Source organism: Poecilia formosa, unplaced genomic scaffold (assembly GCF_000485575.1).
Source record: "Poecilia formosa unplaced genomic scaffold, Poecilia_formosa-5.1.2 Scaffold203, whole genome shotgun sequence".
Taxonomy (NCBI): Eukaryota; Metazoa; Chordata; class Actinopteri; order Cyprinodontiformes; family Poeciliidae; genus Poecilia; species Poecilia formosa.
Genome location: NW_006800142.1, coordinates 524,596 through 539,808, shown reverse-complemented (window position 1 = coordinate 539,808; position 15,213 = coordinate 524,596). Strand labels below are relative to the sequence as shown.

General features: G+C 37.3%; 1 protein-coding gene across 1 annotated transcript in view; it reads right to left on the bottom strand.

Moving 5' to 3' along the window:
* Nucleotides 1–14,981, bottom strand: part of slc25a21 (solute carrier family 25 member 21) — a 116,388-nt gene extending 101,407 nt beyond the window's left edge. The window contains exons 1-2 of the mRNA XM_007567049.2: nt 14,213–14,981; nt 14,008–14,120 (exon numbers count right to left, since the gene is read on the bottom strand). Of these exons, the coding sequence (XP_007567111.1) occupies nt 14,008–14,077 (70 nt within the window). The 5' untranslated portion in view covers nt 14,078–14,120; nt 14,213–14,981. The remainder of the gene's footprint in view (nt 1–14,007; nt 14,121–14,212) is intronic.
* Between the last annotated feature and the right edge of the window lie 232 nt (nt 14,982–15,213).

Below are 15,213 nucleotides of genomic sequence, written 5' to 3'. Positions count from 1 at the left end.
GCACTACCAGTCAGCTGGCTGAAAGAGGGCTGCTTAATTTTAGCTCGCTTTCAAGAAAAAAACCAAACAAAAAATATGAAATAGTTTTGATGTAGAAATGAACGTGAAATACCAATGACGTTAACTGTGGTAGTTATCCAGCACAGCAGTGCCGATCAGCTTCTTGAAAGAAAATCACTCACTTTTCTCCGTTTAGAAATACTTATCGTCACCAAAAAACACAAAAATCGTGCTGTGGACAGTAAAGAAATGCAACTCATGACTTTTATAACAGCATCACTGTTTTAAACTGCAACTAACAAGCTTAGAGCATCATGTCTACAAACCAACTTTTTTTGCCTTTTAGTTGTACAAGCACCATGAATCTGTAGTATTTTCACTCCAAGTCAGCATATCATAACGGCCCGTGTCCAAGACAAAATAAAAGACAGAAAACAAAAGCAGAAAAAGTGACGCATCACTCAAGTTACATTGGGATTTTCAAAAGAGTTGCTCTCTCTTCTATCTTTGAAATTACTTTCTCATTTCGAGGATTTTCACATCAGTGTCTCACTGCAGAAACAGCTGTCAGCCTGTTTGTTTCCTACATGAACCCGCAGGTGGTTCTTATCAAGAATGCATCTGCCAGACTGTCTGATTAGTTGCTCAGCATTCTCACTACACATATGGTTACAGGTATCGAGGAATAAAAAGGGTTTAAAAAAGACACAAAAGCAAAAGAAAACTTGAGTCGTAGTCATTTTGTAAGGTTGAAAGATATTTTGCTGGAGATGTCAGAGGCGGTGCCAAAGTGACTGGAGTTTTTGCTGGCTGTGTGGTGCAGCGCTGCCCATTCCCCCACAACTTGCTGCATACTGCCAGTCAGCTGGAATAAAGGAAGAAGGCTACTATACTTTTCTCTTGCTCATGAGAAAGTAACATTTGACTGTTTGGACATATTCTCATCTGAAAATGAAGATAAATAATGTTTTGACTAAACTTATAGAGCACCAACAATCATTCCTATAAGGATAACACCGCTTTGACTGCAGGTAGACCAACTCATTTGAAATGAATTGAATAATCAACCAGCTAAAATCCCCAAAATCATCCAATGCTTAATCAATTTTCCAGCATAAATCAAATGTTTAAAGAATCGTAAAATGATTTCAAAGAAATAAAATAAATAAAGCCTTGTGTTACTCTGTAAAGAGCAGAAAGGTGTTATGAAGAATGTAGTAGGCATATATTTATTTATTTATTGAGATAATGGCAGGTAGCCTGACGGACACCTAACATTAACTTGTTAAACAGTAATAATAATAAATATGCATGTTTTATTTTTAAAAAGTACAGCAAAAAGAATATTCTGCCAGATAATAGCCTGACTGACACCAAACATCAGCATATTCACATTAAATAAATGTCTTGTTTTAGAAAGTGAAATCTATAAGCCGTTTGCCCTGTATTTTTATTTACATCAATGGATAAAAATCAAAATAATGCATTTATTTTAAAGTTAACCTTATTGTCACTGTTAAAATATTAATGTTTAATCGTCATTTTAGTTTTAGAGAACAAAGTGCAAGAAAACATGAGCACAAGACTTTTAGAAAAATGTGTCAAATAAACAAAGAGATTGGCGTTTTAAATGTATATTAAAAAAATACAATGGTGGCCATGAGTTTTAGTACTTTTGTTTTCACTCCGTTCAGTTAGAACCTGAATCTGGTCCGTGTTAAATGTACACTGTCAAACCGCTGATGAGGTTTTACTGTCCCACCTCTCGGACCGCCGCTCTTCTTATATTCTCCACTCGCCTCAAACGTCGTAAACGGCGTCGCCTCTCTCTGTCGTCAAACGCATCTCAGCGGGAACTCTTGACTTTAAAACTCACGCGGACCGCAAAAAAATATTTTGTGTCACTCCTGAGTCATGATTTGGACCGCAGCGGAGAGCAAGCGGTTTTCAAGTCTCCATGTGTCGAATGAAGGCCTGGAGAAGTTTCAGCTTAAATGAAGACGTCTGCTGGAAATATTAACATTTCCAAGGATACCTGTGACAAACTGAACCCAGATGTGATGCGATCATCTCCTATTCTGAGGATAGAACATCTTGGCTAACTGAACTCACTCGCAAGTACATGGAAAAGAATCAGTGAACTTATCCATCTTGATATTGGCTTAAAGATCATGATCTTTCCCAGGCTTTTATGCTAAAAGTACTACAGGGATAAATACAGATTTCTCCCTTCGCAAACTATAAAGGCGAAGTAAAAAAAGGACAATTGGCATTATGGCTCTCTTCTGCCCTCTATACCTCTGCCTTTAAAAATTGTTAAATAGTTGGATAAAAGGCTTATTAACCAGCTGTGCAGCTAATTAAATAGCAAGTTTTTTCCATTCCTCCTAATTTGCACAGATGTTAAACTTTGCCCTTTAATCCAAAATGAAAACCAGACAAATTTCAAACACACATCAGTGTCCTCAGGGTCGCAGCAGATGAACATTAAGACGCTAACACACTGCTCTTTTCAGCAAGCTGGCAGCGTCCTCGAAATCTCCATTACTCGCTCTTATTTCAAACAAATTGAGGAGAACTGGTGGATTCCTCCCACAGCCCTTCAGAAACTCTTTCCAGACTGTGACGTTTTCACGTGTCTGCTTTGATTTCGCTGCACGACTTTGATTTCAAAATGATAATGGTAAACAAATTCCACACACACGACCTTTCATTCGGCTTTGTTTCTCATTAAATCATCAGATTCCCCTCTTTTCCCCCTCATCCTCTGCCAGTATCTTTCCCATAATTATGTCATCGTCCAACCACAGGAGGTCAGAAATAATACAAAGTGTCTCAAAATGTGAGCTTCCCTAATTAAAGCCTTGCCCTGAGACATCTACCAGCATGGCCACCAGGCAGAGGATAGACTTGATCCCTAGAAATGGCATAAATTGGCCCCTGAGCCCAACAAATTGCATTATAATTACTGCATTGGCCCAAAGTGCTGTTCTTCTTGATAGAGTTAACCCAAAAATGGCTAACCCGGCCTCCCAACTGCAGGGCTAAAAAGGGGAGAAGGAATGACAGTTTTTAGCAGACGCTCGCTGCTCAGACCTGTGCTGTAAATCTCTAGCTCATCCAGAGAATCAACACATCAAACACACACACACACACACACACACACACTAAAACAGGCATGTAATTCAGGGGTTTCAGTCTGTCCGGGTTTGTTTTTGTTTTTTTGACAGTACTTATTATGTTTATTTATATATCAGTGCTTGCAGCAAGAGCATGAAGGACTTGTAATTATTGGATATGAACTCCGCTGTCACATTCAGATCTAAGAAAAAAAAAAGAAGAAACGTTTGCTCTGACCCTGACCTTTTCGTTTATGAAGATTTTTCTGAAACAATAGCAAATCAAAAGAGGGGGGGACAAAAAAGCAGGATTAGCAAATTAATTCAGTGTTAACCTCTACTGCAAGAGAACGACCCCGTGTGTCTGACCTGCTACCAACCGTAGCCATGGGTTGCAGGGCAGGAGGTTAAATGCCCAATTCAAGAGTTTTCAACACACGTCAAAGTTCATAAGGAACAAAGTGTTGGAGAATAAACAGAGAGCATGTTGTGGCTGTTGAGAAGCAAAATCCAGATGAAACAAAAAGTGTTATTCTTGTCATTTCTCCGATATGTTTTAATCTCTGCGTAGTAACCTAAATATTGGCGATCGAACATCAAGGTTACATACATGAAAGGAATGATGACAAGCGGTTCAGTCTCCACTTTGAAGGTAAAGACTGTTTAAAGATTTGTTTAAATTGAGCATAAATACCAAAGCTGACAACTCGAAAATAAACACACACATCACAACATAATCCAAATACACGAAAACACAAAAAACCTCACACATACACCACTGCTTACATGTAGATTTTCACCCACAAACCCATCCAATTATAGCCTCCTTACCAGCAAATATATGTCACCGAAATGCCCAACATGCAGAAACAAACAGAACTCAAACCTGACTCTTGCATTACATGACGACACAACCCCTCCACACACACACACACTTTTTTTTTTTGCATAAATACATATTCCAGATGGATGTAGGCATACACACAGCCAATTCCCACAACTGCATACTTTGTCTCCCTTTTTTTTTCCCTGCTCCTTCCCTACTTAGTGTAAGTGCTCAATTAAGCATTGCTTGTTGAGCTGATTTCCTCTCCCACTTTTATTGACGTTGCCATGTGCTGTACAGTGTTTGCGTTCGGTTTTCTGGTACCCTGGAATTTTTGAGTGACGTCGGCTTTTCGTTTACGTCCGTCCTCCTCCAAGGCCGTTTCACGCTAATCGCATTATAATAACTTGTGCTCCTGGACAGCTAAATTATGTGGTGAAATAGGAGCCCATGATAAAGAGACAGCACTGCATTACAACTTTGAATTAGTTGTAACCATGACAATGTTTAGTTAATATTACATTATTCATTGTCGGTGTATGAAAACAGCTGTTATTTGCCTGAAATGTTACACATACTTATAAAATGACTATATTACATATTATCAGGAGTAGTAGTATATACAATGTGAATGTTTATTCTAAAGCCTCATTTAAAATAAACTATTAATTCTAGCTTACAATAAACCATCACGTAGCTAAGGTGTACTTTATCTACAAAACAAATTAATTGATGTGATTAGTTGAAACTTGATATTCTTTAGCACATTCAAAACATAAATGCTCAATTCATTACAGGAACTAAAAGACTGAAAACTGTTCATAGTATTGCCATTTAATAGAAGAGTGTGTATTAAGATCAAAGGAAAGAAGCTATGCTTGTTATTATAAAAGATTTATTTTATTCACTTTTTCTACACATTCATTCAATTTTACATTTTATTTATTCTGAGTCTCCTGTGAGTGTCTTTTTCAAATTTTCTGCATCCTACAATAACTTGTTTTATTCCAACATTTTGTTGTAGGTAAACAAAACCACCCTTGGTGTAATAGTTTGTTGAAACTATTACACCATAACCATAAGTTTGAGTAAAAATACGTGTTTTATTTGGGGAAATGTCCCAATTGGTTTTTGCGTTGATTTTTTATTTCCGTCATTATTATTTTTTTATTTATTTTTTTATTTTTTTAAAGGTCATCATCAGGTTGTAATAATGACATATTACACTGTAATAATGCCATCAGAGTTCATACGTCATCTATTCCGGTTGAGTGTAATTGCCTGTTACAGAAGTACATGCGTCCGCGCGCTCCTGTTTGATGGCAAATGACGTAATGCGGTGCGTGTGATCTTTTCGACGTAGTGCTGATGTCCTGAAACCGCGTGCGGCCTCCTTCCTGGCGCGCTCCACACACAGGCCGCCCGCGCGACATCAGCTCGCGGTGAGTCAGGCGCTCCCCTAAACCCATTTACTGAACCAGTCTCATTAATCATTGAGATAACGTCAAGATCTCAGAATGAACTCGTACATCAAAAGTTTTTTGTTTTTTTTCCTTTTCCTTTTTACGTAAAGTTAATTACGCCCTCAATATAGGTTTGTAGATCTACTCTACAACCTGGAGGACGCTTATCTTCAAATTAACAGTTAAACTTGCGCGTTTTTTTTGCCTTTTCTTTTTTGTTGTGCTTTTAAGAGACAAAAACATAAGTAGCGTCATAGAAATGATCATTTAGCGTAGAAATATGAGAGAGACCACCTCAGTTAAAACTGATGAGAGTTAAAAAGAGCAAAACTAAGAACATTTCTTTTTTGTTTAAGCCGTATTTTAATGCAGGGAAATGCGAAATCAATATTTCGATATAGCTTTTTATTTACAAGTATACTGTATAAAAAGAGAGGCAAGGAAATAATATCCAAAGTATTTATTTTATTTAGAGGTAATGTGTGTGTGTGTGTGTGTGTGTGTGGAGATATTTCTTTAACCATTTATGCTAAGCATGACCATATTTCCCACAAATAAAACGGAGCGGTTACTTTCAACTATACAGTGTTGTAGTTGTAGATAGCCGTGCAATGAAAAGACAATAAATAAGCTAGTTAATCTGCGTGATTTTTAAATTGTTACACGTTTTACAAATGCGCTTCGGTTCATTATTAGCATTAAACACCGTTATCATTCTTCTTCGGCACTCTTTGAACCAATAAGACATTTTTCCCCCCCCGTTCATTTAACTTCTCCTGACATTTTGATTAACATTTATAATTAGTGGGAAACGACAATTAATTCGTATGCTTATTTTGAAATTGATTAGCGTGTTATTTTTTCTTGTTCCACTCTTAAATGAGGGGTTACTTTAACTAAAGCACGATCAGCTTAATCATTTGGAGAAAGTCAGATATTGCCAAAGAACTGTTGGGTCTATCGAGAGGAAAAGTCTTTTTTGCGCTTTTACGAGGATGACAGCGGAGCTGCGCTGATGATGAATCCTGATCTCGTTGCAGGACAGACGCCTCTACAACAACGGACACATGTGCCCGGTTAAGTAGCCATCCTTCACCACCATCATGGCCCATTTTAACCGTCTCAGCATGCCTGAACATCTGTCTGTCAAGGATGGAACCAGAAAAAAAAAATTTAAATGGGTGGCATTCAATGAGAGCCAAAGCACACATTAAAATGTGAGCATCTGCGCAGGAGGGCTGAAGACAAAAAAGATGGGAAGCAGAGGGAGCTGAGCAGCCCCGTCCAGAACCAACATTGCTTCAAACATGAGGTCATCTAAACATCTGTCCACAACATGTCCGCCAGGAGTTCAATCAAAGCCCCCCCACTCTCGAAACGTGTACAATTGTTTCTGGAAATAAATATTAGTCCTAATTCGACTGTGATTGGTTGCTGCCACGCGGGAATTGTGGAGGAAAACAAAAAAATAGAAAAAAACGCTGCCAAGTGCGAGCACGCGCGCGAACTGGCACAACGCGCGCACGCACATTTTCTCCAACTTTATTTATTTATTTTATTTTCCTCCTCTCTCTCCTCTTTTCTTCCCCTCTTTCATTTAGGGTAATGGGCTTTATTTGTTCTTCCTCGACTGATTTCAGCCCCCCCCCCGTTTAAAACCAATTAAATGAAAAGGGTTGCGGTGCAGCCGGAGCGAGGCTCTGACAGTCTGGAGGGAGAGCTGCGGCAATCACATCTGTCTCATGTCGTCACAGTCCATTTGCTGGAGACGGATCGATTTACTCATGGAGTTAAAAAAAAAAAAAAAAAGCTTCCAGCGAGGAAATAACAAAGGACTTGGAAAAAAAAAACATTACAGCAAATCTCATGTAACTAGATAGATTAGATATTTATACAGTTGCTGCACTCTTTATTTCATCATTGTTTATTTTCTTTAAGATTTCAGCTTCCATTTTGATTTTTTTTTTATTTACAAGTTCCCTCTATTTTTGTGTTCTTATTTCTGTTTAGACCCCAATGACAAGTTGCAGAGCAGTCAAGCATCAATCTCCCTGGACCTGAAAGTAACGACAGAAACTTAAAAACTTTACATACCTTTCCCATAAATCACATCCAGCATGGATCTACTACCCCCTTGTGGACATAATGCAAATGACATCAAAATGCCCACGAGGGACAATAAAGGTCATTTTTATTCCAACCTTAGTGATGTTCTTCACAAGTTCAAGCCAGGTTTTTAACACAAAAACAGTCCTCTCATTCATAATGACGACCCATTATTCAATATTGTATTCTGTTTAAGTCTTCTGGTTTGCTCCAAGAGAAAAAAAGCATTTCCTGGAACAAAAAACTCTTCTTGAAGTGGGAATTCTGACTGGGAGGGCAGGGAGTCCCAGGTTTAGTATTCAATCCAGTTTCAAGCATACATACAGAAATGTAGGGAAGGTTGTTGATATAACTATGTCTCTGGATATAATATGTCATAATGATGTATTGCTAATAGTACCAAAACAAATAGAAAATCCCAGTGATTTTCAGATTGTATAACTAGAACAGTCAGACTTCTGGGAAAAATTGAATGCAGCATTAATATAAGGACAATATAAACCAAAAATACCATGTTCACAATGTCAATTGGTGCTGTATTAATATAAAGTGCTGATTGGAGTGCACATTTTGTTGGTCATAGTGATATTTTGGTATCGCTGCAGCAAAAGAGTTGCCATATCTTACTGCTGAAACTTTTGTAAACATCTCCAGGGCCAATGAACGTCTCTCAGGAAAAGGAGAACTGGAAAAAAGCCAGATGGTGGAGTTAAGGTTGCTAGAGGAGCTGCGAAGGCTGAAGTAGCTAAAGATGATGCCAAAGCTGAGGATCTGCTATCTGACAAAGCTCAAGGACAAACAAAACAATATGAAAAAGCTCAAAATAAAGCCTCCTTAGAGTGGCGGCCTTGTTTTTGTGCGACTCATTTGTACTTATATTTGTAAGGCAGGAGCATGTATAGAGCAGAGGTTAACACGTATGGAAAAGTTTTGTTTGGTTTTTCATTCCACTGGAGAATTAAAAATAAAAAAAGAAATGGGGACACTTTACATGATTTTAGGACTTTATCACTTATTCTAAAAGTGTTAGCCCATGTTGTTCATTCAATGTTTGCTTTAAACCGTTCAATCTGGCAGATTCAGTCATATTTGTACAACGTGAGCTTAACCATTCAATTATTATTCAGTACTTCCCTCCACCATCCCCCTTAGTTGTGAAGTACTCCAGAGTCCCATTTGAGGCCTCTTTCTATTTTCATGGGATTTTGCTAGCACCAACATCAACCAGAAAAATAAAAATAAAAAATTTACTCTTCTTTCTTTCCAGATTTCATTGCGCTTTCATGCTAGTTCTGGTTCAACTTAGTCATCATAAATCTCTTAAAGACATACTATCCTGAATGGAGATCAATTTACTCAGTTAAGGTAAAAAAAAATATTCCCCAAAGCATTTGGGACTTCCACAATTTTGGACACAATGAAAGTTCAAACCGAACTCCTGGTTCCTTTAGCAAGCCAACAATCAGAAAGCATGTTTCTATTTTTTATTTTGGGAAGATTTATTGCACAGTCGGCTGGATCAATCTTTACTTCATCACCTGCAAGGTTTTAAAGAGTCTTCATGGACTGGCACCGTAGTGTCTTATAGATCATTTAATCACTTGCAGCCCTACCAGAGCTCTGAGGTTGTCAAACCAGCTATTTTTACAAGTTCCTAGATCCAGGAAAAAGTAGAAAAAAAGAAACAGCAAAAAAAAAAAAAAAGTCCATTCTTGGTTTCAGCACCAAAACTCCCTTTTCAAGTAAGATCTATCCAAACCAACTACTTTTTATTTAAATTCATTAAAAAAAAAAATAAAAAAAAAACTATTTGCTTGGTTTCAGCATGGTTGTGAAGGGTCTCAGGGTTGTATTTTAGAGCCGTTTCTAATGGTTTCATTCTTTGGATGCACTTTTTTATAGATATAAAAATCCCTATTATTGTATGCATTTCTTTTTAATTAGCCTTCACAAAAGGTTGATGTAAATTAGATCGATTTCAGATGTAATTAATAAAATTAATAAGTGAAATAAATCTAATTCTGAAACCTTTTTGGAACCACGACTATCTTTAAAAAAATAAAATAAAACGCAAAATCTGCAATTATTTTTGGGTTCAAGATAATCAGAATTTAAGACATAATCTCTTCTCAAACAAATGTCAACTAAGATTATCATTTTTTACCATTTATCATCTTGACAGATATGGAGCTCAGTTGGGGAAAACTTAGACTTTAGACAAATTCAGCGTTTGCTCCTGAACTACATTTAAAAGAAGCCCAGAGACAAAGGAGCATATAAATTATATCTCTCCATTCTTGTTAACACCAAACCGAAGGCAGAAAAAAAAAAACGTTCTGGTGGGGAGGTGAAGGTGTGGAGAAACACTAAGCCCATTTTCCTCACATAAAACTTCTGTCCCCTGCGTGCCCCCATCAGTCTTAGTGAAGACAGATGAGAGCCCCTCAGCCTCGGGATAGGAGTTCAAGTCAGCCATTAGCATGCCCAGGAGACCTGTGAGGTGATAACAGAGCTGGACTATAGGCTATGTAACAAGCAACATCAAATAAGCCACATAATGCATCTAACGTTTCATAACGAAGCATAATTCTTTCATTGTTTACTTGAACAACGTTAGAAAGGTGACTCTGGGACGGATTCTCGGTTCTTAATCTCTATACTGTCGAACACAGTGCTGTTCATAAGCTTACAGAAGTGTAGTAAATAAAGTTCAACAACTGCATTTGACCCAAAATATACTCTAAAAGTTAAAACTTTCTAGTGAAATAGTCAACAAACTGAGGGAGCCCCAACAGGCAAACTGTCTTGAATATGATTTACGTCCACTTGTCAATAGAAGAGCAAATACCATGCTACTCAACTTACCGAAATGCTCTGAAACATCAGTTAGCCTAAAAAAAATAAGGAAATAGTTTTGTGATCCTGTATAGTCAACAGAAGTCAGCTTGTTCAGCTGGAAAAACTAACATGGTATAGAAACAATCTGCACTTGTTCCTGGTGCCAGATCGGATGACATATCCGGCTTTTTTACCCCCAACCCCCCAATCATCGCGTGGGATCTCACAACGGACTCTTAAGAGCACAAATTAACAGAGGCAAGGTTTGCCAACAAACAACATGACTCATTAGCAATGATGGACAAATGTAAATATCACAATGTTGTCAAGCTTTTTGAGCAGTCGTTATTAAAATTCGTCAAGGTGTGAAACATGAAAAATGCGTAGAAGATTAAAGAGCTTTGTCAAGCATCCACACTTGTCCTCTACACTTTTAATAATTCTTGCAAACAAAAATCCACAGCCATGGCGGAAAAAAGGTAAACATTAATGTAACCGACTTTGTGGAGTATTCATCTGCATGGACCAATCAAGAAAGGGCTCAAATCGTTATCTGTTTATTTGAGCTTATGGGCCCTGGTCAGAGATAAAGTATATATACATTTTTTTTCCAAATCAGGAAATGCTCCACACATAAGCCATCCAACAATCTCCAGTGTTTAAACTGTTAGCAACGTAAAATTAAAGCTCATTTAGCCCTTGCTACTATCACAGATGCTCTGAATAAAGTTTGAGAAAATGTAAAACTCTTCAACAAAAGTAAATAGTTTTTCCTTTAAAGGAGTGTTGACTCTTCTATTGAGTGTTTTCAACAAAGGTGAAGAAAAAGTGGCGGTAATCCGAGCTGAACATTATGAATGCAACGCATGCAGAGAGTTTTAATAAGAGGGAAGGATCATGAGTGAATTTCTCACACGTTTGACATATTTGCACTCAGCAGTGGGCGTCGTTTATCTCATCTGTGCACGCCCTCAGCAGTGGCATCTTCTCTTGGCGCAGTATTTGCCAATGTTAGATAAAGGCTGGGTAAGAACACAGTAGCAACAGAAAACATCGCAATATGTCGTTGAAAACAAACCCTGAAAAAGAAGCATGATCTTTCTGGGTGCTTGGCTTTCATTAACTTTTAAAATGTGTATTTAAATGTCTCAATTGCCATATTAGAGAGCTGCTTCTGCTGCGTCAGCCAGCTCATTTCAGCACAAAATTCCTGCATAACTTTCCAAATTAAACACAGAGTACATTTTAAAATATTGGTCATGGACTGCCCTAAATTTCAAATATAGGTCTTGGCCATAGACCAGTATGCAACAGTCAACCTTCAGTGCACATTTTCAGATATAAAAAAATGCACAAAAAGATAGTTACACCCTGTCTTGTAAAGGAGCAGATGAGATGTACTACAAGTTATTTTGCAGAGTTTTGCACAGATGCCAGTGTTTCATAATCTGAATAATGTTGCTGCACTGTAACTTTGGACTGGTTTCAAGAAAATCACTTTTGATTTTTCAATCTTATTGTTAGGACACTTATATTTTCAACCAGTTCTAATAAAAACATGATGTTAGCATTTATAGTTCTTGAAATCAACTAAAAATAAGAACAGGCAGTTTCACCAAATCGGTTTACTGACATTTGTGTGACATTATCTCTTGCCATCTGGAGGCTGAGGAAAGCTGTACAAACATTTTAACTGCCGTCTCACGAGCTAATGTTTAGCTTTCGGTCATTCCTGTTTTACTTTAACTGAGCAAATGCTTCCTGTCAATGTGTAAATATGCCAAGTTCACCATAAATCACTTCTAAAAGTGACAAACCGTCTGAAGTTTAAATTGGCAAAGGTTAGCAAATACACAAACATTCACACCTTCAAACTTCCTGGTTAAGAACAATGGGCATTTTTATATGCACAACAAAACAACCCAAGTTGAAATGCCAACATTATGCATGCATGGTGCATTTTAAAATAACTTGCAATTATTTTAAAATGCATAACGCACGAGTAGCAAGCTGAAGTTCTGCTTAATGTTTAAAAATGATCAGGTACGCATCGACATGAAGACAAATTCACTGCTTAGGCATCCGAGAAAAGTAGCTTCATGCAAGGATAGGAATTAATACATAACGCAACTCAGTGGTGCGGAGAAACCTAACCGCAGTCATGAAGTCAAACTAAACCTCAACAGCAACAAGAAATGTCCAACTAAAACATCCTGACGGGTTTTTTTTTTAATTTATTTTTTTAGTACAATTTAATTTTCTGTACATTAAATTATTGTATTAGTGGCAATAATGCAAATGCAAATTAAAGGAGGAAAAAAAGAATCAGAGGCCAGGATTATGTGCTTTCCAGGTAAATAGTGCCATTTTATAGCACAATCACATAGCTGTGTTAACTTCAGTTGTTCAAAAATGCTAGATATATCAAATTTGACTTAGAATTTTATTTTGTAATTTATGAACACACATTTATTTAATATTTTTGATAATCTTAACACTATATTGTGTAGTGATTTGCAAATCTACTGTCATGCTTAGTATAACTGAATTCAAATATGGATCTTTAATTCTACAGTTTTCAATACTTTCTTTCTCTGTTGCTTCCTCTACTTTCCTCTTTCCCTTCATTTTGAACTCTACAAGTGTCTCCCCTTAGTGTCTGCACTTTGTAACTACACCTAATTTTTCAGCTTACCACGTTAAGGTGCTGTTCAAATATTTAATATAGCTGGTTATTTGCAATGGAATATGGATCCAAATCCCATCACCGTCTATCCCAATAAAAATTAGGCTCAGTCACATTCAAATGATTGAAAGATACAGCATTCCACCCCTTATGTACATGTAGGTATCGAAATACCTACATGCAACATTTCTACCACTTATATAAATTTGGGGCATTATGTCTACATAGGTAGTATTAAATTTATGCCAATTCCGTTATCTTTGTTGCTTGTACCCGACTTGCAAAACGTTGTATGCACACATTACCATTAATAGTTTCTTTCTAGTTTAGCTAGTAACGACCTTTAAAAAAAAACAAAAACTTTTTGCATTTTTCGCTACGTTAACCCTTAGGGAGACCGTTAGAAAATTACACTTCCATAGTTTACTGAAACTTGATGTCTACCTTGTCACCCTAACCATTCAAAGTCAAAGCTCGTACCTCTGAATTTAACTCATTCAAACGGCACATAACTTTATGCATATCGTTTCTCAAAACGGCATGAAAATTTAGGTTATTAACAATATGCTTACTGGTTCATTTTGAACCCTGTCCAGGTCAAGTACGTTCCTATAGCGTCTGCCTCGCACGAAGTACAAATAATGTTGCCTTTAGTCGAAAGGGGAACACGGCTACGCATGCGTAAAATTGCGCAAACGGCGTAAAGTGAGTGTACGTAAAATGGGTGGGAACTATCTTGGTGAGAAACACTAACTCTTTGTTAGTGTGACCTAAACATCTCTTGTTGAATCCGTGTATGCGTTTCAGCTGCGAGAGTACGACAATAAACACGCGCCAGTTCTGCAATTATTTTTTTAAAGGAAATAACTCAAGAGGAGCTGCCCCTACCGCTTCAAACGTAGCGGCTAGAACTATTGCGTAATCGTAACAAAGGCGTCAAAAATTAATGGCTGTGGACAATTAACTCACCAGCGGATCCACCGGCTATAATCTGATGGGAGGCTTCGCGGAGTACGCTCCTTGGCTTGTTGGTTGTCATTTTATTTTTTTTTTTCCTTTTGCTCGTCAGTGAGGTCTCAACTCTGGGAACGTGGAGGAAAGCTGTTAAGAACCGTGCATTTAACCCGTCCGAAATAAAGCAGTTGAGCTGTAGCTGTGCTTCAGTGTTACAAACCTGCCGTCTCCAGTTGCTACGATGTTATTCAATGCGTGTCTCGCTGCTCAAAGTTTATGCTCCTCAGCACGCGCTAGACTGCAACGGTGAGATCTCTCCGCGTGCCACCGGCTAACTCCGCTAAGCTAACATGGAAACAGTTCCTGCCTATATGCCTCAAATATGCCCTCTTATGTCCTTTTTAAAGCGCTGTTTTGTATACATGTTCATGTCACAAAGTCCATTTTACAGTCTGTACTATAAAAGTTTAAAACACACAAGGAACTCAATTTATTTTAATGACGTTAAATTACGGTTAGAAGTGTTAATTGTATTGCAAGTAATATCTTGAAATGCCTTTGTTGTTAGCTTGTAATTTGAAACCCCGGTACACGTGAGCCTGAATAGACCTAATTATACAATTTAATTTGCAAACATTGTGCTGATTTACTTCTTTGTAAGGTAGCCCTGGTGTGAGACCCTTAATAACAAAAAATTGACCATCAGGTTCCAAATATTTGTTGCCGTTAACAGGTTGCCTATTTTGATTGCAGTGTGAAATTATCAACAAATATCTAGATTCAAACAGTTATTTAAGATAAGTTAGCATGTTCAGGTGTTAAAAGTTTGATTAAAGTATCAGGGGTGGAAAATTGCAGGTTAGCTAATCTTACCTCTACCAGTGTAGTTTTTGCTTGCTTTTGTACACTTGGCACAAACAGTAAGGAACCTAGATTGTTTATTTTTATGTTGTTGTTTTTTTATTTTTGGTTAAAATAAGACAATATGAGAAGTGGATATCTATAAAATTGCATAATAAAAAAGAAGCATATGAAAGATAAAGCTGGTTTACTGTTTGTTTTTCCCCCACCCAAAATATGTGGTTCTCTGTTAGAAGCACAGGATTTTTATTTATTTATTTATTTATTTTGCCTAATAGGTTTTAAATACCAACCTTTCTCAATACTTATACAGCACAAATAACGGAGCCAGTAAAAATGGAATAAGGGTTTACTGTAAAA